General features: G+C 51.8%; 4 protein-coding genes across 5 annotated transcripts in view; 1 reads left to right on the top strand and 3 right to left on the bottom strand.

The window, feature by feature from the left end:
* Nucleotides 1-662: 662 nt before the first annotated feature.
* RRP36 (ribosomal RNA processing 36) lies at nt 663-8373 on the bottom strand. The gene is made up of 7 exons (XM_050786997.1): nt 8182-8373; nt 5435-5582; nt 5236-5302; nt 4439-4543; nt 3275-3349; nt 3060-3177; nt 663-1177 (listed from the first exon to the last, which is right to left on the bottom strand). The coding sequence occupies exons 1-7, from the start codon at nt 8303-8305 to the stop codon at nt 1041-1043; spliced, it is 774 nt and encodes a 257-aa protein (XP_050642954.1). The 5' UTR covers nt 8306-8373; the 3' UTR covers nt 663-1040.
* Nucleotides 8374-8670: 297 nt separating this feature from the next.
* On the bottom strand, nt 8671-16256 carry KLHDC3 (kelch domain containing 3). The gene is made up of 11 exons (XM_050786973.1): nt 15965-16256; nt 12635-12847; nt 12285-12461; nt 12013-12128; nt 11765-11836; nt 11425-11638; nt 11262-11348; nt 11010-11118; nt 10817-10890; nt 10612-10690; nt 8671-9292 (listed from the first exon to the last, which is right to left on the bottom strand). The coding sequence occupies exons 2-11, from the start codon at nt 12786-12788 to the stop codon at nt 9226-9228; spliced, it is 1149 nt and encodes a 382-aa protein (XP_050642930.1). The 5' UTR covers nt 12789-12847; nt 15965-16256; the 3' UTR covers nt 8671-9225.
* A 132-nt stretch (nt 16257-16388) lies between these two features.
* Nucleotides 16389-18087, top strand: MEA1 (male-enhanced antigen 1). Its single transcript, XM_050787038.1, has 4 exons — nt 16389-16529; nt 16922-17199; nt 17286-17388; nt 17693-18087. Exons 1-4 carry the CDS (start codon nt 16502-16504, stop codon nt 17842-17844), a joined length of 561 nt encoding a protein of 186 aa, XP_050642995.1. The 5' UTR covers nt 16389-16501; the 3' UTR covers nt 17845-18087.
* PPP2R5D (protein phosphatase 2 regulatory subunit B'delta) overlaps nt 17972-24205 on the bottom strand; it is a 27978-nt gene continuing 21744 nt past the window's right edge. Inside the window, exons 3-16 of one of the 2 annotated variants that reach the window (XM_050786929.1) lie at nt 23689-23905; nt 23258-23457; nt 23062-23172; nt 22862-22954; nt 22291-22421; nt 22098-22157; nt 21883-21991; nt 21612-21665; nt 21128-21298; nt 20903-21030; nt 19744-19845; nt 19577-19649; nt 19315-19431; nt 17972-19163 (exon numbers count right to left, since the gene is read on the bottom strand). In XM_050786929.1, coding sequence (XP_050642886.1) covers nt 19026-19163; nt 19315-19431; nt 19577-19649; nt 19744-19845; nt 20903-21030; nt 21128-21298; nt 21612-21665; nt 21883-21991; nt 22098-22157; nt 22291-22421; nt 22862-22954; nt 23062-23172; nt 23258-23457; nt 23689-23905 — 1704 coding nt within the window. In that variant the 3' untranslated portion in view covers nt 17972-19025. The remainder of the gene's footprint in view (nt 19164-19314; nt 19432-19576; nt 19650-19743; nt 19846-20902; nt 21031-21127; nt 21299-21611; nt 21666-21882; nt 21992-22097; nt 22158-22290; nt 22422-22861; nt 22955-23061; nt 23173-23257; nt 23458-23688; nt 23906-24205) is intronic. The other variant, XM_050786930.1, reaches the window with a different exon arrangement.

The raw sequence follows: 24205 nt of genomic DNA, 5'->3' as shown, positions 1-24205 counted from the left end.
CCCAAAGTGCTGGGATTACAGGCGTGAGCCACCGCACCCAGCCTTAAGTTTTACTTTTTAATCACACCAGTTTAGTACCTTTTGACATTAATTTGTCACACTTTTTCTTTAAACATGACATTTTTTATTTTTTATTTTATATTTCTCACATTTTAATTTTTGCCAGTTTGATCCTGTTGCCCTTTGTTCCTAATGACTCTTGCTCATGGTGGTTTCTTTCCTTGTGTGCTTTAACTGTAAGCTCATATTCCTTGAAATTTTAACTGAAAGAATTCCTTGAGGCCTGGGTTTAAAGAACAATCCTCAAGAAAGGATTACATTTGCTTCTGCCAGGTCCCTGGAGACACTATCTACTTGAGACTTTTTTTTTGGGGGGGGGGGGGTTCATTTTTTTTGCCCAGGCTGGAGTGTAGTGGCACGATCTTGGCTCACTGCAACCTCTGCCTCCCAGGTTCAAGTGATTCTCCTGCCTCAGCCTCCGGAGTAGCTGGGATTACAGGCGCATACCACCAGGGAGGCTGAGGCACAACAATCACTTGAACCTGGGAGGTGGAGGTTGCAGTAAGCCAAGATTGCACCACTGTACTCTAGCCTGGGTGACAGAGCAGACTCTGTTTCGGGGGGGAAAAAAACACACACAAAAAGGCCACAAAAAAACAATAAAAAGATAAGTAAAGAGAATGTTTATGAAGTGGCTCCTACATAATGTCCCAGCCCTGGGAGTCATGAACTGACTCCATGGTCTTCACTGACCCCTCTTCTTCGGTATCAGAATCCCTGGTTTAAGGCAAGGATGAGAAAAGAACACAAGGACACAATGAACCAGATCCAAGCTGAGGCTGTGTGGCATGACAGAAGGCTGAACAATTCTTCTTGTGTAGCCCTAGGGATAGTCCAAGAGCCCTCTAGTCTTCTCTGAGGCAATGAGATTCAAGGGCAGCTATGATCCCTGCCCTTGAATGGAAACCAGCCACGGCCAAATCTGTCCTCACAGATTCATGTCTCCCTGGGGCAGTGGCAGAGCAGAGGATAGTTCCTTCTTACTCTTTGCTCAAAGGGAGATGCCTCCTGTCCTTGCCTGCATTTCGTCGCCTCTTTCGACTCAAGAAGTTCTCCAATTTCTTGCTGCGTTTCAGCTCCTTGAACTTCTCAGCTAGTGCCAACTGGCGCTGCTCAGCTAAATGACAGGCAGAATGAAAGGTGGTGAGCAAACAAGGAAGCCCCTATTCTTTCCCAAACCAGGTCAGTAACTCCAAGCCATTATGCTGGGATACATGAGTTCTTTAAAGCTCACTGGTGCCCCTTTATCTTTTTTTTGAGACGGAGTCCTGCTCTGTCACCCAGGCTGGAGTGCAGTGACACAATCTCAGCTCACTGCAACCTCCGTCTTCTGGGTTCAAGTGATTCTCCTGCCTCAGCCTCCGGAGTAGCTGGGATTACAGGCATGCACCACCACATCCGGCTGATTTTTTTGCATTTTTAGTAGACACAGAGTTACGCCATGTTGGCCAGGCTGGTCTTGAACTCCTGACCTTAGGTGATCCGCCCTCCTTAGCCTCCCAAAGTGCTGGGATTACAGGCGTGAGCCACTGTGCCTGGCCAACGGGTGACTTTTTTTTTTTTTGAGACAGAGTCTTGCTCTGTTGCCCAGGCTAGAGTGCTGTGGCACGATTTCAGCTCACTGCAACCTCCGCCTCCCAGGTTCAAGCGATTCTCCGGCCTCAGCCTCCTGAGTAGCTAGGATTACAGACGCACAGCACCACACCTAGCTAGTTTTTGTATTTTTAGTAGAGACGGGGTTTCACCATGTTTGCCAGGCTGGTCTTGAACTCCTGACTTTGTGATCCGCCCTCCTCGGCCTCCCAAAGCGCTGGGATTACAGGCGTGAGGCACTGCGCCTGGCCCAACTGGTGACTTTTATTTTATTTATATATTATTTATTATTATTTTTTTTTGAGACAGAGTCTCACTCTGTCGCCTAGGCTGGAGTGCAGTAGTGCGATCTCGGCTCACTGCAAGCTCCACCTCCCGGGTTCACGCCATTCTCCTGCCTCAGCCTGCCGAGTAGGTGGGACTACAGGCACCCGCCACCACACCCGGCTAATTTTTTGTATTTTTTAGTAGAGACAGGGTTTCACCATGTTAGCCAGGATGGTCTCAATCTCCTGACCTCGTGATCTGCCCACCTCGGCCTCCCAAAGTGCTGGGATCACAGGCGTGAGTCACTGCGCCCGGCCGACTTTTATTTTTTTTATTATTATTATTATTTTTTTGTGAGACGGAGTCTCGCCCTGTTGCCCAGGCTGGAGTACAATGGTGCAATCTAGGCTCTGCAACTTCCGCCTCCCAGGCTCAAGTGATTCTCCTGCCTCAGCCTCCTGAGTAGCTGGATTATAGGTGCGTGCCACCACGCCCAGCTAATTTTTTTGTATCTTTAGTAGAGATGGGGTTTCACCATGTTGGCCCCCAGGCTGGTCTCAAACTCCTGACCTCATGACCCACTCACATTGGCCTCCCAAAGTGCTGGGATTATAGGTGTGAGCCACTGTGCCCAGCCCAACTGATGACTTTTTATATGATCTCAGTCCTACTCAATTCAACCAACTATGAATACCTATGTGCCTGGCCCGTGTGTGTGTGTATGTGTGTGTGTGTAGTGTAGACCAAGAGATAAAACTGACTCTGTGTGTATGTGTCTGGTGTAGACCAAGAGATAAAACTGATTGTGTGTGTGTAAACCAAAAGATAAAACTGTGTGTGTGTGCGCGCGCGCATGTAGTGTAGACTGAGAGATAAAATTCACTGTGTGGCGGGGGGGGGGTTGGGAAGTGGGGAGTGTAGACCAAGAGATAAAGGTGACAATCCCTGCCATGATCTAATTAGGGATACAAGACCGGTTACAAACAACAACTCCCTACTATTTCTACTTTCCTCCAAGTTACCATGGGATCCAGCCTTCATGCCTTCCTTAAAGGGGCTCAGGGACACCCCAACACAGGACTCTACCACCATGGGCCCCACACCCCTGTCCCTGTTAGCAACAGTTGTGCCCAACTCACATTTCTTCAGGAAGTATGGCCGATGGCCCTGCTGGGCCTGAGCCCGACGTTCTTGCTTCAGGGCCAGGTGCAGCTCTTGCTGTTGCTTTCGCTCCTGCTGTGCCATTTCTTGCTGCTCCTAAGGAGCAAAGATGAGATGTGTGAATAGGGGGGACTGTGAATATCTCCCCACCTTTAATTGCTTTCATTACCCGCCACAATTATTACCCACTCACCATTCGCTGAAGCAGTTGCTGCAGTTTCTCATGCTCCTTTCCTGAACGGTGCTTCTTCAACTGTTTTTTCACAAGCTCCACATTGGAAAATGAATATCATGGTTAGCATTCTGCAAATGTTAGCTGAAATTTTAGGTAAAGCATTATCCTAAGAAGTTCACATATATGTGTGTGTGTATATATATATATAAAAAAATATGTATATATATACACACATATTTTTTTTTTTTTGAGACGGAGTCTTGCTTTGTCACCAGGCTGCAGTGCAGTGGTGCGATCTCGGCTCACTGCAACCTCCGCCTCCTGGGTTCAAGCAATTCCCCTGCCTCAGCCTCTCGAGTAGCTAGGACTACAGGCGCACGCCACCACGCCCAGCTAATTTTTTTTTGTATTTTAGTAGAGATTAAATATCACCTTGTTGGCCAGGATAGTCTCGATCTCCTCCTTTTGTATTTTAGTAGAGACTACTTTCACCATGTTGGCCAGGATGGTCTCAATCTCCTGACCTCGTGATTCGCCTGCCTCAGCCTCCCAAAGTGCTGAGATTACAGGCATGAGCCACCGCACCCGGCCAGAAGTTCACATATATTAACCTGATAACACCAAGACAGTAACTATTTGTTTGTCTGTTTCTTTGTTTGTTTGGAGACAGTCTTGCCCTGTCACCCAGGTTGGAGTGCAGTGGCATGATCTTGCCTCATTGCAACCTCTGTCTCCAGGGCACAAGCAATTCTCATGCCTCAGCCTCTCGAGTAGCTGGGACTATAGGCATGCAACACCACACTTGGCTAATTTTTGTATTTTTACTAGAGACGGGGTTTCACCATGTTGGCCAGGCTGGTCTTGAACTGCTGGCCTCAAATGATCTGCTCACCTCAGTCTCCCCAAGTGCTGGGATTACAGGCTGAGCCACCACACCTGGCCTCCGAGATAGTAATTATTTTATTTTTTATGATTAGAAAACTAAAGCATAGAGAGATTAAGTAACATGTCAATAGTCACACAGCTGGTAAACTTATGAGCCAGGATTTGAATATGAACTGAATTGGAGAAAGTTAAATCTGCCCTCCACTATACTTCCCGCTCCCCCTGCCCAACTGTCTAACCCGTGCCCTCGTTTTCCACCCCACAAAATTCCCCAGAAACCAGTCTCAAGCTGTGTACCTCTTTCTCTTTTGCTCGGATGTCATTCAAGAATTGATATGTTTTGTCAAACACCTCAGGATTATATTCCCCTGACAGATCATCAAAGCGAGGGTCCCGGGCTACCTTTGGAGAGAACAGAGAGAATATAATACACAACTGTTCAATATCCTTTCACTGAGAAAAAGTGCTTCCTGTCTCTTCCTCACCTTTTTTTTTTTTGTTTTTTGAGATGCTGTTGCCCAGGCTGGAGTGCAGTGGCGCGATCTCAGCTCACTGCAAGCTCTGCCTCCTGTGTTCACGCCATTCTCCTGCCTCGGCCTCCCGACTAACGGCAACTACAGGCACCCGCCACCACGCCCGGCTAGGTTTTTTATATTTTTAGTAGAGACAAGGGTTTCATCGTGTTAGCTAGGATGGTCTTGATCTCCTGACCTCATGATCTGCCCACCTCAGCCTCCCAAAGTGCTGGGATTACAGGCATGAGCCAACGCGCCTGGCCTCTTTTTTTCTTATTTTTATTTTTGAGACAGAGTCTCACTCTGTCCCCCAGGGTTTAGGGCAGTGGCATGATCCTGGCTCACTGCAACCTCCACCTCCCAGGTTCAAGCGATTCTTGTGCCTCAACTTTCCAAGCAGCTGAGACTACAGGCGCACACCATCATGCCCAGCTAATTTTTGTATTTTTAGTAGAGATGGGGTTTGACCATGTTGGTCATGCTGGTCTTGGAACTCCTGACCTTGTGATCTGCCCACCTTGGCCTCCCAAAGTGCTGGGATTACAGGCATGAGCCACCGTGCCTGGCCTTCTTCCTTACCTTTTTACTGATGGGAACAACCTGACGTAAAAATGGTACTCGGATCTTGGCTGACATTTCCAGAGGCCTATGGAGAAATTAAAGGCCAAGTCAAAAGGACTCCAGTGTTGGTCAAAGGCTTCCCACTTGTCACCCAAGACAACATACACCTATTCAAGGTCCCAGTTATCTTCCAACTTCTAGGGCAAGCCTTGCTTACCTGTGCTTATCTGCAACACATGCATTTTGGATAGGTGGTCTAGAACCTTGTTTCTTAGGGCTGTTTCCAGCTACCAATTGTTTGTACGTCTTAGTCCCCACTTGGCTCTGCAATTCCAACAGTTCCTCAAATGACATGTTAGATGTGCCTGTGGAAGTGGGGAGGGACATACAACTCAGCTCAGCATGTCCCACTGCAGAAAAGACATCTTCCCATCCCCATTCCTTAGCTAGCTAATCCTTTCTAATACCCCATCAGACCAATCATTATTACAAGTCCTAGGCAGTAGAGGCTGTAATAGTGTTAAACTGACACCTAACTCTCCAACTTTTTCAGCAACTTGGGGCCTCATCTTGCTAAGGAAGGTGTATATGTAAGGTCAAAGGTGGACCAACCATAGTCCCTTCTTTTTCCACTCTTTTACCCATTCACGGGTTTCTCCAGAAGAGCCTCTGCCTCCCTTGCTCAGTTACCATTGCCAGTGTCCTAGTCCATACGCTCAGCATCTCTCACCTCAATCAGTGCTCTAGCCTCCTAGTCTCCCAACCCACCAGTCTTACTCCTCTCAAAGCTATGCGCCCCAATTCAGCCTGAGAGAGGCATTGAAAATAAAATCAGGTCTTATCACTCCCACACATAAACTTCAGATCATGTTACTCCTATAGGCAAAAGTCCCCAATGGCTTCCATTTTGCTCACAGTAAAAGCCATGTGCCTTAATAATGGCCTGGAAGCCCCCAAGTGACCTGGCCCCTGTCATGTCTCTAAATTCATCTACTCATCTCCTTCTCACTCCTCTCAACGTGTCTCCTAGCAGTGTGTTCCCACCTCAGTTCCTCTGCACATGTTGCTCTGCTTGGTATACTTCCCCCAGAAGCTGTACATAGGTACAGCTCCTCCCTCAGCTCCTTCAAGCCTTTATTCAAATCACCTTCCCAAAGAGGTCTTCTCTAAGTTATTTAAAACTGCAACCCCTTGCCCAGGTGTGGTGGCTCACGCCTGTAATCCCCGCACTCTGGGAGGCCAAGGCGGATCAATCACCTGAGGTCAGGAGTTCAAGACCAGCCTGGCCAACATGGTGAAACCCCGTCTCTACAAAAATACAAAAATTAGCCGGGCATGATGGCAGGTGCCTATAATCCCAGCTACTTGGGAGGCTGAGGCAGGAGAAGAGCTTGAACCTGGGAGGTGGAGGGTACAGTGAGCCAATATCATGTCACTGCACTCCAGCCTGGGCAAGAGTGAGACTCTATCTTGGAAAAAAAAAATTGCAACCTCTCCTCAGCTTTATTTTTTCTCCATATCCTCTATCACCTTAAAAAAATTGAGCTATAATTCATATTCCACAAAATCTAGTTCTTTAAAGTCTACAATTCAGTGTTTTATTGCCTTTTAATGTAATAATTTATTTGTCTGCCTCAAATGTTATTTATTTATTTTGAGCCGGAGTCTCACTCTGTCACCAGGCTGGAGTGCAGTGGCGCTATCTCAACTCACTGCAACCTCCACCTCCCAGGTTCAAGCGATTCTTCTGCCTCAACCTCCTAAGAAGCTGGGACTAAGGTGCGCCACAAAGCCCAGCTGATTATTGTATTTTTAATAGAGACAGGTTTCACCATGTTGGCCCAGATGGTCTCGGTCTTCTGACCTTGTGATCCACCCACCTCGGCCTCCCACAGTGCTGGGATTACAGGCATGAGCCAGGCCCAGACTTAAATTTTATTTATTTTGAAAAAAGGTCTTGCTCTGTTGCCCAGGCTGAAGTGCAGTGGCCTAATCATTGCTCATTGCAGCCTCGACCTCCTGGGCTCAAACTATTCTCATGCCTTAGCCTCCTCAGTGGCTAGGAATACAGACGTGGGCCACCACCCTGGCTACATTTTTTTATTTTTAGTAGAAAAGGGGGGGTCTCATTATGTTGCCCAGGCTGGTCTTGAACTCCTGGGCTCAAGCGATCCTCTTGCTTCAGTCTCCCCTGGTGCTGGGATTACAGGTGTGATCGTCCACCACACCCGGCCAGGACAGGAGTGTTTGACTACTTCATTCACAACTGTATCTCCAGCAGCTAGAACTGTGCCTTAACAAAAAGCCTGCAGCATTTGCTGGGCACAGTAGCTCATGTCTGTAATCCTTGGGAGGCTGAGGGGGGTGGATCACTTGATCCGGGGAATTGGAGACCAGCCCTAGCACCTGGTAACATGGTGAGACCTTGTCTCTACATTAAATAAATAAATAAAACCATCCATCCAGGTGTGGTGACGCGCCTGTAGTCCCAGCTACTCGGGAGGCTGAGGTAGGAGGATCTCTTGGGCCCGGGAGTTCGAGGCCGCAGTGAGCCGTCATGGTGCAACTACACTCCAGCCTGGGCGACAGGGCAAGACTTTGTCGCAAAAAAATAAAAAATATAAAAAATTTAAAAAACAAAGTCTACGGAATCTGCTGAATTCTGACCTACTAAGCCTTCAGCTGCCATCCATGCCTTTTCCTGCCTCCATACTATTGCACATACGTTCCCCATTGCCGAAAACTCTCATCCTGCCGTGAAGAAACTTCTCAGGATGTCCTAATCCCGGAAGCAATTCCTCTCACCCCCACTTTCCATTGCACCAGGGGCGCCCCTAGCGTAGCGTCGGCCTCTCAGAGAACTTGGCAGTCTTACTGGCACGGTCTCTGCAGGCTCGGGGCCCCGCCTGGGAATCCCCTTCTCCTCCCCAGCCCGCCCCGCCCCGCCCCGCCCCGTGCCCTCACCCCTCAATAGGTCGCGGGCCGCGGCCCCAGGCTCCAGGCCCTCGCCGTCCTCCTCGCGGTCCCGGGCCCCGCGGGGACGTCGAGCCCCGGCGCCGGGCTCGGCGCGGCGGTTAGCTCCCGGCATCAGCGTGCAGTAGCGCTCGGAAGACAAAAGGCGCCGCTTCCGCCCACGGCAGCCTCCGCCCCCCCCGCCCCGCCTCTTCCGGCGTTCCCAGTGACGACTGGGCAGAAAATAGACTGCGCGGCCGGCGGCCAGGTAGCCGGCCCAAAGGATAGCCCACTCTGGAGAGATTGTCGCAACCTTCTGCCCGAGTCGCAGGGCGTTGGGTTCCACGCCCGAGAAGCTTGGGCCAGGCCTGGGTGGCATTTGGTTTCCTAATACCCTTGGCTGAGAAGCCAGAACCTCAGGGTGCTTGTCCTCAATACCCTGCCCCCACTGCAAATTCCAGCCCTCTCCACCATATTCCACAAAAACACACGACACGTTTGGAGGTTTTAATTAATTTTTATAAAATCTGAGCTGGCTGAGCTTCAGGGTACAGCGACAGCTCAAGGAAGGATGGGATTATCTGCTGGTCCCCGCCTCCCCAAGACGGGGAGAAGGAGGTCTCATGCCAACAGCTGCAACTCCTTTCAGCTCCCAGTCAAGGCTCAAGGCTCAAGCAGAGGGACGGGATAGGCAAAGGGGGAGGGGGAAGCTCCTGAGGCTCAGACACTGCTTGCTTCTCCCTTCTCCCCATTCCCTTCCCTTCCCAACAGAACCTGGCTGGCCCTGGGCAGAGCTGAGGCCCAGGAGCAGCTGAAAGGAGGTGGATGGGGACAGAGCACCAAGGGGAAGGGGCCCTCGGCCCAAGGGGGGAGGAACCTGGCCCCCACCCCGCTACAGCTCCCCACTGAATTCACAGCACAGAGAACACCTCTCGCCCAACAACTCCACATGGAGGTATACCAAGTCCAGGGGTCAAAGGCGCAGGTGGGTGACAGATGGGCAGGGGCAGTGAAGGTGACAGCAGGCTCAGGAGGGGAGGTGGCAGAAACTTCCTCCTACCCATGGGAGGAGACGATGGGGCGACTTATATTGCTGTTGGTGGTCATGGCATTCAGCTCCCACCTGGAAGGCCAACAATAACAGACAGAAAGAAGAGGGGCCCTCAGCCCAAGCCCAGGGATGCTTGAACCAAGCTATAAACACACCAGTCCCTCCAACTTCCTAAAGCTCAACCACCCACAGCCACCTCTTACTTAACAGCCCTATTAGGTTTAACAATCAGAACCCACCCACCACCAAATCCAACACCACCCACTCCTCTACCTCCAAGCTCATATGGATTTCCGGTTTATGTTTATATATATATACATGTATATTCTAGTGTCCAGGCACCTGAGATCTGTGTAAACATGTCAGTCAACAACCCAACCTGCCTTTCCTGCTTTGCTTAGAGCCAACCAGACAGCCCCTCCACCTTACTCTCACCAGGAATGCCTCACCCCCACCAGGAATACCCATTTTTGCTCTCAACTCCCATCCTTTTAAGGCTCTGACTCAGCACTCCTATCCTTCCTGAGGCCTTCCCCACCCATTAGACCATGTTATTATTATTATTTATTTTATTTTTTTTGAGAGTCTCATTTTGTCACCCAGGCTGGAGTACAGTGGTGCAGTGGCACAATCTCGACTCACTGCAACCCCCGCCTCCCGGGTTCAAGCAGTTCTCTTGCCTCAACCTCCCAAGTAGGTGGGACTACTGGTGGCTGCCACCACACCCAGCTAATTTTTGTATTTTTAGTAGAGACAGGGCTTCACCATGTTGGCCAGGCTGGTCTCGAACTCCTGACCTCAAGTGATTCGCCCACCTCAACCTCCCAAAGTGATGGGATTACAGGTGTGAGGCTGGATGCCCAGCCAGCAAGAGTTAAACTGAACTGATACAAAGAGAGGAAGTATCTCAGAATGACCCAGACAGGAAAAATTATATACAAAGTAACATCTGGTGGTTAATTTGAACCTGAAAAATTATACATAAAGTAACATCTGGTGGTTAATTGGAACCTAAGAATTAAATTCAAAGGGAAGCAGCCAGATCTTCTGGAACCAATGTGATCCAGAGGCTCCTAAACTTGTCTTTACTTTGCAGCTAGGTTCTAAGATTTAATCAGTTCTCAGCATGTTCACAAAAATAACTGTATAAGCTTAGGTCTCAGAAAGTGACGCTGCTGAGCTGGATTTTTTTTTCATATAATTTATTCTGCTGACAGTTTTATATGATGGCTGTCAATTCACCTCCTTCCATCTCATTTCGCACAAGTACATTACATCTCCAGCAGAACAATAATGTCTGTCTCCTCCATACTGAGACCAAGCTAATCAGGTCACACCTGTGCTGCTCACTCACGCTCACCCAATCCCTCCCTTCCAGCCACTCACTGTACCTGATGTCATGAGGCAAACAGGACTGGTCTAGGTTATATTGAATCACGGCCAGTTTGCACAGAGTCTTCAGACTAGGGCCTTTAAGGGAGAAGTTATGGAAAAGAGATGGTCAAAGGTGAGGAAAGGGTCCAGTCCTGGATATCACCACCCAAAGACAGGGACCTTGATGGCAGAAGCAATTCAGGAATAAGTAACTATACTTACTAAAGTCCAAAATGTGTAAGTCAGAATGATCTATGAGGTCAAATTCATCTCCCAGGCCTTCCTCAGGAGATGGACTGTCAGGATCAAAAGAGAGATGAAAGTAGGACAAAAACTACCCATGAGACCCCCTTTTCAAATACCTCCCACTCTCCCATTGGTCACTTCCCTGAGCCCTTCCCTCTCTCTTTCTAACCTGGTACCCCCAAAGAGGACAATCTTGTCACCAACAATACAGCAGCACTGGCGCCGGCGGGGACATGGCCCCTTCCCCTTCGGTTCAATCTTTTTCCAGGTAAAGGACACTGAAGAGAAATTTATATGGAAGTTCAATACCTGCCTAGTCCAGGTATCTTCCCCACCCCCATCCCTCACCTCCTCAGGATTATTTTCTTTTCCTCCCACCTCAATTGCTCCTTGTTCCTGCCCTAAACGCAGTGCTCTTTACCAGGATTAAACTTCCAGAGGTCATGGAAGTGCCGGTTCAGCCTTGCATTATAGCCACCAAAGATGTACAGCTCCCCATTGTAGCCAACTGGAAGGAGAGAGAAAACATCAAGAGTGTGAAGAGGGCAGGAAGGGAACTCCACATGGAAGTAACAAACACTCACAGGCCGAGTGGCTCCGGCGCCCCTCAGGCAGCACTGGAGTCGGGGGACAGTCCAGCCAAGCCTCAGTTCTGGTGTCAAAGACTCGAATGCGGTTGCAGTAAATCTCATTGTTGGAATGGAATGGCCCAAAGCGGTCGGCACGGCCCCCAAAGACGTACATGTGACTTCCCAGCATTGTGGCTGAGTGGAAGTCCCTCCAGCGTGCAGGGTTGCCCTGGGCAGAGGCAGAGAGATGGTGGAGGGGTCAGAACAAAGGCTGGAAGAGGATCTGCTCTGACTGAGCTTCCTATCATTTCTTCAACGGAGGGTGGGGATTTGGGAGAAAAAAGAAAGAGCAGACCTTTGTACAGATAAGAGTCCATGTCATGGTGCTGGTATCTAGCTTGTGAATGTCATTGGAAAAGCAGTCCGCCTGAGTAGGAAGAGAAAAGGAGGAAGAAAAGAGGGAGCCAACAGTCACTCTCTGACCCTCCATCCCTCCCCTCAAAACATGCAAACAAGCCAAAGCCTCCCATTTCACCATCCAAAATTGCCCTTCCCCTCTTTCTCAGTCCCACCCTAAACCTCTTAGTTTATTCCCAGACCTACCTGCTGCTCGTAGCCCCCGAAAATGTACATGATCTTGCCTAGGACACAGGCCGAATGTCCATCCCGGGCCCCAGGAACTGTCCCTGACACTCGGGGTGTGAACCACTTGTGAGTATCTGAAGGAGATGAGAAAATGGCTCAACTAAGCACCCTCTACAACACTCCCTCCTGAGCTCTGGGGTACTCTACTCCCCAAGACCCCAACCCAAACCTTTCTCAGGCAACTGAGGCAACATCTAGAAGGACATAGCCTCTCTGAGATCCATACTCACTGACGTCAAAGGCATACAGCACATTGCAGGCCCCTTCGGTGTCATTCCGCCCGCCCCAAAGGAGGACCGTGTCGTCAATGAGGACGGTTGAGTGTCCATAGCGCATGTAGGGTACGACAGGAGCTTGCCCACGGATGGCAGACTTCACCGGGGGCAGCTTTGTCCAACGCAAGGACACTGTGGACACACCTCTGCTCAGCCCTGGGAACTTCCCTCCAGGCTGTCCACCTTTCCCAAACCAGATGTTCGTCCCCAATCCCCTTGGTCCCAGAGACCACAGCCAAACCTCATCAGCAGCCCGTTTCCCACCCTGATGTGGGGACTCAGGGACAGCCCCAGCACTGGCTTACCTGCATTGAAAATGTGCACATCTATCTGACGCAGCGTCTCATAGTCTTCACCAGAGCAGTAACCCCCGAAGGAGTATACCCGATGCCCGACAGCCACTGCAGCATGGTTCACCCTGCGGGGCCCGCCCTCCAGGTGCACTGTCCACCGTAACATCCCCTGGACCACTGGTTACAGCAACATGCCCCCCCGGCACGGCCTGCTGCCTCTGCTACCTGCACACAAATTGGGGCCACAGGATCCTCAGGCAAGGCTTCTGCCCAGCTCACTGTGACTCTGCCCAGAACCAGCCTTTGCCTCCAAGTGTCACCCTGGTGGCCCTCCCACACTACCCCTCCACAGGGACACTAGTCACAGCTCAGGTGGCTGGCCCTGCCCCAAGGGAGCTGCCGAGGTCAGGGAGCTAGCCCTGGCCCAGTGTTCTCCAACAGTGAAGGGTGGGGCCACCCCCACTTGATTGCCAGCTCAGAATCTGCTGATTATGGTCACCACCTACTCGTGGAGGCTCCACTCTGTCCCTGGCTTGGCACAAACTTGAAGCCCCTTCCCAAATGGTATATTCTCTTGTCTCTGCTCTGCTTACTGCCACCTCTCTAAGAATCTGTGTTCTTTAAGGTGGGGAAAGGGATCTCAAAATACTCACAGCTATTAATAGCCCAGCCAGCCTCAGACAGTCCATCGAAAGCTGGCATGAGTGCCTCAAAGCAGAAAAGCTTTCAGGCTTTTAGAGTAGAACAATCCCCCTACCCAGGATAGGGCGGGACTGATCCAGGAAGGGACCTCCATGTTACCTTGGTTGGTTAGCCCCTCACAGAGAGCTCGTCAAGCTGAGTTGTTGTCATTGGGGTCACCCAGGGCCCCCCACAGGCACAAGGAGTTCCTTTGACAGCTGTGCCTGGTATGCTGCCAGGACTTAAGCCAGAAAGGTATGTGTATGCTTAGGCTTGGGGGATGGGGATAGAGGGAAGGGTTTTCTCCTCCTGCCACTTCCCCATCCCTGCTACTGTGGTAGAACAAGCCATTTCCAGTAGAAAAGAGGGAACAAGGTCTTCCACAACTTGGGCTCCTGAAAGGCGGATAGAGGTGGGAGTGTGCAATGGAAAGGGGAAGGGGCTGGGCACGGTGGCTCACGCCTGTAATCCCAGCACCTTGAGAGGCCGAGGCAGGTGGATCACGAGGTCAAGAGATGGAGACCGGCCGGGCGCGGTGGCTCAAGCCTGTAATCCCAGCACTTTGGGAGGCCGAGACGGGCGGATCACGAGGTCAGGAGATCGAGACCATCCTGGCTAACACGGTGAAACCCCGTCTCTACTAAAAAATACAAAAAACTAGCCGGGCGAGGTGGCTGGCACCTGTAGTCCCAGCTACTCGGGAGGCTGAGGCAGGAGAATAGCGTAAACCCGGGAGGCGGAGCTTGCAGTGAGCTGAGATCCGGCCACTGCACTCCAGTCTGGGCGACAGAGCGAGACTCCTTCTCAAAAAAAAAAAAAAAAAAAAAAAAAAAAGAGATGGAGACCATCCTGGCCAACATGGTGAAACCCGGCTCTACTAAAAATACAAAAATTAGTTGGGCATGGTGGCGTGCGCCTGTAGTCCCAGCTACTCAGGAGGCTGAGGCAGAATTGCTTGAACTTGGGAGGCGAAGGTTGGAGTGAGCCCAGATCGCACCACTGCACTCCAGCCTGGCGACAGAGCGAGATTCTGTCTCAAAAAAAAAAAAAAAAAAAAAAGAAAAAGGGGAAGGGAGGCAAAAAATGCCCTTGGGCAGCACAAGAGAAAGATCGAGCTTGAGAGGTCATGGTCTTTTTTTTTTTTTTTTTTTTTTTTTTTTGAGATGAAGTATCACTCTTGTCCCCAGGCTGGAGTGCAATGGTGCAGTCTTGACTCACTGCAACCTCCACCTCCCGAGTTCAAGGGATTCTCCTGCCTCAGTCTCCTGAGTAGCTGGGATTACAGGTGACTGCCACCACACCCGGCTAATTTTTGTATTTTTAGTAGAGACAGGGTTTCATCATGTTGGCCAGGCTGGTCTCAAACTCCTGACCTCAGGTGATCCGCCTGCCTTGGTCTTCCAAACTGCTGGGATTACAGGCGTGAGCCACCGCACCCAGCCGGTCACGGTCTCTTAAACACAACCAGTCAACCTAGTGGCAGGTACACCTGGGTACATCTGAGGTTTTTTTCAGGCAAATCCTTGCAAGTGACAATGCTTTTGCTGGCAGGCATCTCCTGAGTTTGGGTGGATCATCATCTGCTCCCTGTTTAAGAAGCCCTGGCAGAGGAAAGGGCCAGGCAAAACCTCAGGCACAAAAACAGCTCTAATAAGGGAGGCCCCTTGCAGGAAAGAGACATGGCTTTCAGCTGGCTTGCTAGTCCCACCCACCCAACCTCCCCCAACTCCACACCCCAAGCTTTAAATAGCCATGGGGCCCATCCTGAAATAGCCCCAGCAGGAAGCTACTCTCACTTCATTACTCCCGGTCTCCAAAATATCTTGGGTCTGGGCTTGTGGAAATTGTTAAGAGATCGATGCGCTTAAGAATGGAAGTCTTCCATCCTTCCTTATATCCTCTATTCTTCCCTTCAGATATGTCAAGGTAAAGTAAAATATGCACAGGAGAAGAGATAAGCAATTCCAGCCAAAGGTGGGGAAAAAAATTTTAGTTTCTCTGCCATAAGAACAACTCAAATTCAAGGAGAACAAGCCCCCAGGCTCTCAGGGGCTCCTCTTATCCCTGGGTCTCCCCAATCCTCCATCACCACCAAGCATTTTCAAGCTTCTTCTATTCCCTTAATGTATCTACCCGCCTGTCTCTTGCATTTTTTATTCCCCATTTCTCGCCCTTCTCGATCTCGTGAGAGCTTTGCAGTTTTCTCATTTTTCCTTCTCCTACCATTCCAAGCTCCACCCAACAGCCCTCCATTTTCCCACCTCCACTAAGGAAAGAAAAATTAACATGCCCTGACCACGGATATCCCTCCCTGCATATGACTCTATCCCTGTCTTCTTCCAGACATTCCGGCCTCCTCTAGCCCACCACGCCAGTCACCCCTCCCCTTCCACTACGCTCAACTTCCCTGTTTTCATAGCCCAGTCTTCCTTCCCATTTCCTTCATTGCTTCCTCCAGACACCAGGTCTCTCCTACCCATCTCCTGGCCATCCTCCCCTAGACTCGCTTTCCCCATTAACACTCTCCTTTCCCATCATCCCCCTAGCTCCCTCCCCACCCCCACCTCATCACTCTCAGGCCCCTCCCCCGCCACTCCAGCTCTAGACAGCGCGTCCTCAGCCCCCTAATTCTTCCTTGCCCTTCCACCCATCCCAGGCTACCTGCCAGGCCGAGCCGGGGCGGGGCCGCGGGTCCTCGCGCTGCCTGCAGCCTAGAACCCGTTGCGCGCCAACCGACGCCTTAGTCCCCAACGAGATAAACACAGCCAAGCTCGATTCTTCCGGCGGGCAGCTGTGCGCGCACGTGCAGTCGTAGCTAAGTCCCCGAGGCATTCCGGGACTTGTAGTCCACACGTTTCCTGAGAGACGAGAGGGCTCTGGAGTGGGCAGGGGCGCAGGAGAGATTCTGCGCATGTGCAAATATGTGTCAAGACCGAGGAGGCCACTGGGTAATGCAGTCTTTTGTTTTCTGGGCTGGGCATGACGGAGGCGGGGCAAGGGGGGGGAACTCCTCGTCCTCGCCAGTGTCAATCATGGGCATGGGGCGGGGCTGGAGGACTAGGCACCTCTGCACGTCCTGCCCCGCCGGAAGTGGAGGCCACGGGCTCTGAGCGGGTGAGGCGCGCGGAAACACCGGCGATGGGATTCGGATGGGGGCGGGTGGGGGACGCCGCAGCTGGGGCCATTTGAGGGGAGCCCATGGGGCCTGAAGGGCATCTGTCAGGCGGTACAGAGGGGGACTTCTAGGAGAGGGGAGAAGGGGGCGGGTACGCCCTGTTTAGGGGGACTCTGATGACCCAGAGTTCCCAAGTCGCGGGGGAGGCGTGGCGGGGGAGCCGGGATTTTGGAAGGGGTGTCTTTTAGGAGGTGGCAGGGCCTCCGGTTGGGCGTTTAATTAGGAAGTGGCGGAGCAAGGCGGATGGGGCCTGGTTCAAGATAAGAGCCCCGACTAAGGGGGAGGAACGAGAGGCTGGAAGCGGGGCGGAGGGGTGGAGGATGCAGGAGCCTCGGGGAGGAGCTGGTTATTTTGCACACAGGAGACCACAAAGAGATGATGAGAGGATGAACATGGGCCTGGTTTCATCCAATCCTTGTCCTATCGCCTCCCTGTTCTTGCAGCCCCTGCCCGGATGGCAACAGTAGTTCTAGGGGGAGACACCATGGGCCCTGAGCGTATCTTCCCCAATCAGACTGAGGAACTGGGACCACATCAGGGCCCTTCAGAAGGCACTGGGGATTGGAGCAGTGAGGAGCCTGAGGAAGAGCAGGAGGAAACGGGGTCGGGCCCAGCTGGCTACTCCTACCAGCCCCTGAACCAAGATCCTGAACAAGAGGAGGTGGAACTGGCACCAGTGGGGGATGGAGATGTAGTTGCTGACATCCAGGATCGAATCCAGGTAGGGTGGAGGAGGGATGGTTCCTCAACAGGTGAAGCTGGGCTCCCTGAAAGCCTGGACCCAAACAGTCTTCTCTGGCTCTGCAGGCCCTGGGGCTTCATTTGCCAGACCCACCATTAGAGAGTGAAGATGAAGATGAGGAGGGAGCTACAGCGTTGAACAACCACAGCTCTATTCCCATGGACCCAGGTAAAAGATCATTCTTTCATTCTGGAATAATTACTAAGGAAATGAACTGGCATGAGTCAGTAGAAGGAAGTTTAAGAGGAAGACCCTATCCTAAAAAGATAGTTTGTAAACTAAGATTTTGTAGACTTCAGAGTCCAAGTGAAATGCTCTTCTGCTATCTTTGGGGATGGGCAGGCTTGCCTTGAAGTAACAAGATGGATTTGGTGACCCTACCAGCCCAAGGGCTCTGGGTTGATTCAGGGATTGGGGAGGGGAGCTGGTCCCATTATTTCTATACCTGAGTGGCCTCTGGCTCTGATTTCAGAACATGTAGAGCTGGTGAAAAGGACGATGGCTGGAGTAAGCCTGCCTGCGCCAGGGGTTCCTGCCTGGGCTCGGGAGATATCGGATGCCCAGTGGGAAGATGTGGTACAGAAAGCCCTCCAAGCCCGGCAGGCATCCCCTGCTTGGAAGTGACCACAGTGAGAGCTGCTTTATCTTCCTACATTCCAGGCCAGAACCAGCACAGGACTGAACACATCCCTGGTTGTAACGTCCATTTCCATCTTCCCCATCTCCCTTTCCACATCAAGGCACATCAGACTTCTCAGAGACCCACTTTATTCAGTTCTGTACATATGGGGACATCGGCCCAAGCCCAACCCACCTTAGCATGTATCACTCTGTGGAGAATAAAGCACCCTATGTACACAGCCAAAAGCCGCACTGCCTGCGCCCCTGGAACCTGGGTCCAGCCCTCCTCAGCCCCTGGCCCCTCCAAGGTACCTACAAGGGACAAGAGAAGGCCTGCCCAGCATAGCACAAACAAGGAAATAAATAGGTGTTGGCAGGAGCCATGCTTGGGGCACCGCTCCCTGCTTCCTTCTTTATAGTTTTGGGAACCAACAGCACAGAAAAGCAGTCAGCCCCAGGTGGTCCCTTCCATGTCTGTGACCCCAGGGCTGCTGCTCACCAAAGACAGGGCATGGGGTAGGGTGTTTGTTCATCCCTCCCCAGCCACACTTGGTCCATCTGGGCCCTATATTCATCAGTTATTGTCCACAGCCTATGCTTTTCTCCTTTTGACCTCCCTTGGTCAGGCATGGGGTAAGAAAAAATAGTACAACCCTATCTGCCAGCACACGGCTGCGGCTGGGGGGCCTGTTTGTGCTGCAGGGGGTTGGCTTCCCTCCAGCTACTCCAGGGGCCAATGGGGCTTGACATAACTTTGGTGAGAATAATCTCTGCTGTTCCCTACATGCCTCTGCAGGGGAGAGAGAGGAGGGGAGACACCTGGCGTTCAAATGAGGATGAAGGGAAGAATAGAGGAGCATATGTATTCCTGTGTGTACTTCTCAGAGCAGCCTCAGGTAGCTGTGGGTGAGGAGCAGGTAGGGGACAGGCATCCCCAGGTTGTCTGAGCCCTAAGCATCTTAGTGCTCAGCCTGTACTAGCCACAGGGAGGCATGAACACCTTTTGGGGAGAAGAGGGACCACTCTGTGGGTGTCCCTGCTTCAAGTGCCCGCATCCCCCTCCCTGGAGTAGCTAGAGAGGCGCTGCCTTCCCCCAAGTCAGCCAGTAGGGAGCAGAGTGTGGAGGGCCGGGGCAGTGTCCCAGGGCTGAGTGGGCTGTGGCCCTGTGGTAGGAATGTGAGGGGTCAGAGAGCCTCCTGGCTGGCAGTTAGAAACTCTTCCGCCCGCTTGTGCGCTTCCAGTGCCTTGATGGTGTACACGTCCTGGGGCAGCTCCGACTTCCTCCGCAGCAGCACTTTCTCCTTCTTGATGTCTTTTAGCATCTGTGTGTGAATAGGGACAAGGAGAGGAACGGTGACCAATTCCCAGTGAATTCTGTTGTTTCCTCCCCTTATTCTTTGGCTGTGCTGTTTCCGTCTCCTCTCCCTTCCAGAACTATTATTTCTGCTCCACCCCGCTACATTGCCCTCCCACCTGCACAGCCTCAGTCTCCACAGTCCTCTTCAGAAGCTGGATGTCCTCAGCTGTGGGGGTCTCTGTCTCCATCGAATACACAGGGGGCAGTGGTGGAGGAGCTCGGAACATGGGATACTGAGTGAGAGGAGACATGGACAAGTGGTGAGAGCCACTTCAGAGGCTTGGAGGCCTGTGTGCCCCATATTCCTCCCCTAACAAACTCCCCCCAGCTCAAGATGGGCTGGCCCCTCGGTTCACAGCAGTGGCAGGAAAACCTCACCTGGGGATTAAGCCGGGCCAGCTCCTCAATTTTTTGCCACATCTCTTCCCTTTCCTTCATTCGGAACCGGCCCCTGAGGAGCAAAAGTAGGATTGGGTTTGGGCTTGAGAGAAACACAGTGAGCTGGTGGTAGAAGATGAAAGTCTCCCGGGGAGAGAGATACTCACTTCTGCTTCTCTGCCTTGTATTGTTGTGTGCAGTCATCAAACAGCTTCTGATTCATTTCCATAAACAGCTTCAGGGCATTGTAGATCAGTCCATGGATTGTCCTACCACCAGGAAGAAAGATGAGTATGAGGCCAGAGCCTGCCCTTAGTGCGAGGAACTCAATTTGTTCTCTCACAGGGGTATCTCTGCTAAGAGCTTTGTCATTTACTATGTCCAGTTCACAAACCTCTATGCAGTATCAGAAGAGAGCTCTGGCCAAATCACCTGGTTTGAGACTGGCATTTCATGGTCTTCACAAATATTGGTCCACGTGTCCATCCTTCCCTTACCCCATGCTCTTCACCCCATCCTTCCCTCACCCCTGCCTACCTCCCATCCTTTCCCACTCTATAACCCATACTAATGGCCTCCCAGCAGCATGATGGGCATGTAGATGCAGCATGACGGACTGCATCTGCACCACAGTGTGCTTGCTTTTAGCAGAAAAGTCTTTTCAAAACCCTGAGAGAGAGTTTCTTTTTTTTTTTTTTTTTTTTTTATGACGGAGTCTCACTCTGTTGCCCAGGCTGGAGTGCAATGGCATGATCTTGGCTCACTGCAACCTCCACCTCCCAGGTTCAAGTGATTCTCTTGCCTCAGTCTCCCAAGTAACTAGGACTACAGGCATCTGCCACTACGTCCAGCTAATTTTTGTATTTTTAGTAGAGATGGGAGTTTCACTATGTTGGGCAGGCTGGTCTCAAACTCCTGACCTCGTGATCCACCCGCCTCGCCAGCCTCCCAAAGTGCTGGGATTACAGGCGTGAGCCACCGTGCCTGGCCTAAAACCCTGGGATTCTTTACACAGACTCTCAAAGAGGGTCACATCAGCTTCTCACTGCATAGAATTACATCTCCAAAGCTGTGATAGGACTGCAGAATAGCTGACCCCAAGGAGTGGTATAACACAGGCCGCTGCCCTGCTGTTTGGTATCACAGAGATCTTGGTACGCAGGCTTTTTTTGCTCCAGTCAGCCCCTCAAGGTCCTATCAATATGTAGGGGACATCAGCCCCACTTGCTGGGTGACCAGGTGAGACCCCTGGCTCTTTAGTTCTTCCATACCCTCAAAGTTTCCCAAACTGGATCCCCACCACCCAGCCCCACCCCAGCGCCTTACTTGTTCCAGTGGCTCTTGGAGTTCCTGTAGAGTGCAGGGAACATGATGGGGAGGACTCGGGCAGCATTGTCACTTATCAGGCTCATGATGTACTCATTGTTCCAGTAATAGAGAGCACGCTCTGCCACCTGGTGGAAAGAGGCGGACTCGGTGGGTGCTGCCCATTTCACTCAAGACCTTCTCAGTTTCTGGCAGGGGTTGGGATGTGCTGGGTTGGAGTCTCACCTGGAAATGGGGGCTAGAGACACACTTGGCCAGCTGGCGGAAGAGGGGTTCCATCACTTTGCTGAACTCGGAAGGTTCAATGACGTCCAGAATCTCCTCCAGCTCATTCAAGAACATCACCTCCTTGGGGCTGTGGGTCTTAGGCCAAAACTTGAGAAGTCCCACAATTACCTGGGAGACAAGGAGGGCATGGGGATGAAAATTCTTTGCACCTGCCTAGGTCTCCAGAAAGTTTTCCTACCTGCTCTCTCCCCCACCCTGGTGGGCACAGTTTGGGTAATCTCAGCCAGCTGCCCGTTTCTTTGCCTTAGATCGGTTTCCTAGGTGTATATAGGTTTCGCTTCCCCTTCAGAGAGGAAACCATGTTACCAGTCAGGTCACAGCCCTCCTGAGCACCCCCTTATGGCACCCCCAGTAGGTACAGACTGGCAAGTGATGCTGACAACAGTAAGAGGTGGGCCTTGGGGCCTGGAAGGGGAATTACCGGCTCAGTCAGACTGCTCTCCTTCTCCAGGAATTGTACCACACAGTATGCCAGCTGCAAAAGTGTGAGGTAGAAAGGAGGTGAGGTGTAGGTCCTAGAAGTTCTCAGAGAAGTCAGTGATAGAAGCAAGATCCCAGAAGGGAAGGGGAGGTGGAGGGAAGGAATTATCCCCCCTGCTCCCTATGCTTCCCCTATCCCAGCTGGAACACCTTCCTGCCCACTGTTTTCTCTGCTGCCTGAGTTGGACATTATCAAGAGGAAGGCAGCTCACCTGAGGGTGGTAGACACTCAGGGACTTGACCTTGTGAAGGGGAAGCAGGACACGGATGAGGAACATCTTGTGCTCTTCTTTAAGGGGCAGGGCAAAGCCATTGATGATGCTAGGAATTAAGGGACATTTGTTAGGACCAAAGGGTCAGATCCAAGTTCAGTGCACCAATCCTCCCAACCTTTTTCAGGCATCTGTGCCCCCACCCAGCCTCTTACCTGCCCAGGATCTCCAGGAGCTCAGCAATCCCGTTGTGATGCTCCGTCTCATAGATGAACCTGAGGGAAGAAAAATGGCTCTTGACAACCCCTGATGTCCCTCCAGCATTCTGTACAGTCCCCCCACCTCCCTGCTCCCACCCCACCTCAGTAGCAGAATGCTTTGCTCCTAAGCCTGGGCTCCTGGCCTCACCTGTAGAAGATGTGGTTGATCTGCCTACGGATATAAGCCCGGAGCCCCAAAAACTTGCCATAGATGCGGTGCAAAATGGTCTTGAGGAAGTCCCGCTCTCGAGGATCCTCACTGTCAAATAGGTCTAGGAGCTAGGGGCATGAGGGAGGGAAAGCAGCCAGTGAGGCAGCAGCCAGGGAAGGTGGGGCCCCGGTGACATAGGTCCTGCCAGGGGAAGTGCAGAGGTCCCCTGGAATGGGGGCCAGCAAGTCTTAGAAAGCAGAGTGATTCTATTGTATTGCTGATTCTATTGTATTTGTACTGAGACGTCCAAAGTGATGCCTTCGTATTGACTGGAGAGAGGTACTCTGTTGCTTTTGTTTCCTACCATTATGCTGTTAGTTTCTTAAGGCCAGAGTAGGGTTTTTTGTTTGTTTCTTTGTTTGTTTGTTTTTTAACCCTTTATAGCCTCCTCATACCAGACATGGATGAAACCCAATATATTCAGCATAAGGGGGAAGAGCCACTGGGAGACAGATGAGTGGGGCATGGAATGGAAAGAGAAGGCAAGGACAGGAACTCAGGGACTCACAGCAAGTACAAACTTCTGGTCGATGTACTTCTTGGCTATGTTTGGCTGGAAATCAGGAGACTCAAGGAAACGTAAGAAGAACTCATACACGAGCTATAGGGGAAAAGGCACACCACTAAGGGGATGTTCCCAAGGACTTGCAGGCCTCTACTGCCCCACTCCCTGCAGCCAGGGCCAACCTGCCCCCCTTGCCCTGGTACCTGGAGATGTGGCCAAGCAGCTTCCAGGGTGGGCTCATCTTCTTCTGGGTCAAACTCAGCCCCTGTGGGATTCGATGAAGGTGGCAGCGTCCGGAAGAGGTTCACTGAAAACTGAGGGGTAGGGTCAGTTAGAGCTCCACCTGGGCTTCTCCAGAGCCCCCCGCCAGTTCCCCCTGTGTCCTTTCCCTGTGCCCACCATGGTGACAGCCTCAGGGTAAATGGCCTCAGTGACAACATCACGGCTATGGGTGATGTACTCCACCATCTCGTTGAGTCCTGCCCGCTTCACCTCCTTGAATTTGAGGTCACTGAGTGGGTCTGACACGAAGTCAAAGAGGACACAGCACTGGCGTAGCTTCTGGATAAACAGCTCCTCCCGCTCCTGGGTTGGCGAATCTGTGGGGGCCCCAGCAGTCAGGTTCTCCTCTGTAGTCCTTCACTGCAATGCCCTGCTTGCCTTCAAGGGCTTTCCCTTAACCCACCCTGCCACCATCCTGCTCCCTGGCACCCCCTTCCCACATTCTCTGGAACTCCCTTCCCCCCCAAATACCCCAAAACTTCCATTCCACCAACTCCCAATGCCCCCTAGACCTGGTACAACAACCCCTGTGACCAGTTGCGAAGTACCTTTCAGGGCAGGAAGCTTCTGCAGCTCTCGATTCTTGCTGAGGTTGAAGCGGGAGGAGCTTTGCCGTCGCTCCTTCTTGACAATCTGGGGCCCCCCTGAGTACTTGATTTTGCTGAGCTGCGTGGGGGGCGGCGTGCTATTGCTGGGACGCTTGTTGGACGATGGTGGCTGAGACTGGGCTTGGGGCTGGGGCTGAGGCTGGGGCTGCGGCTGGGCCTGGTCAAACAAGTCACCTGTTGAAATCTACTTCCCAAGATATGCCTCCCACCCTGGGCCTAGCCATCCCCCAGTCCATTTATGCCTGCACAGGCCTGGGCAGTGAGCAGCTGTCTCCTGTCCTGAAGGAGCTAAGGCCAGGGTTACAGAGATAACTGTGCTGTAGCCCTGGCAGGGAGCAGTCAAGAAGTCACATCTCCCAAAGAGATGCCCACTGCCTGTGCATCAAGAGCCTTCAAAATGTTCATTCCAGTTCATGAACAGGTAAAGCTAACTGATGGATTGATGGTGACAGAAGTC

Source organism: Macaca thibetana, chromosome 4, assembly GCF_024542745.1.
Source record: "Macaca thibetana thibetana isolate TM-01 chromosome 4, ASM2454274v1, whole genome shotgun sequence".
In the NCBI taxonomy this organism is placed as follows: domain Eukaryota; kingdom Metazoa; phylum Chordata; class Mammalia; order Primates; family Cercopithecidae; genus Macaca; species Macaca thibetana.
Note: the sequence above shows the minus strand (reverse complement) of the source record. Positions and strands in the feature narration are given on the sequence as shown.

Coding starts and splice junctions, on each gene's coding strand:
- RRP36 (XM_050786997.1), bottom strand. CDS start 8,305: ATGCCGGGAGCTAACCGCCGCGCCGAGCCCGGCGCCGGGGCTCGACGT. Junction 5,303..5,434: donor TGTGTTGCAGATAAGCACAG/GTAAGCAAGGCT, acceptor ATTTCTCCATAG/GCCTCTGGAAATGTCAGCCA. Junction 3,350..4,438: donor TCCGAGCAAAAGAGAAAGAG/GTACACAGCTTG, acceptor TCCAATGTGGAG/CTTGTGAAAAAACAGTTGAA.
- KLHDC3 (XM_050786973.1), bottom strand. CDS start 12,788: ATGTTACGGTGGACAGTGCACCTGGAGGGCGGGCCCCGCAGGGTGAAC. Junction 12,462..12,634: donor TGTGCACATTTTCAATGCAG/GTAAGCCAGTGC, acceptor GTGTGTCCACAG/TGTCCTTGCGTTGGACAAAG. Junction 9,293..10,611: donor TGTTTGCCTCATGACATCAG/GTACAGTGAGTG, acceptor TTGGCCTTCCAG/GTGGGAGCTGAATGCCATGA.
- MEA1 (XM_050787038.1), top strand. CDS start 16,502: ATGGGGCCTGAAGGGCATCTGTCAGGCG. Junction 16,530..16,921: donor TGAAGGGCATCTGTCAGGCG/GTACAGAGGGGG, acceptor CTGTTCTTGCAG/CCCCTGCCCGGATGGCAACA. Junction 17,200..17,285: donor ACATCCAGGATCGAATCCAG/GTAGGGTGGAGG, acceptor CTGGCTCTGCAG/GCCCTGGGGCTTCATTTGCC.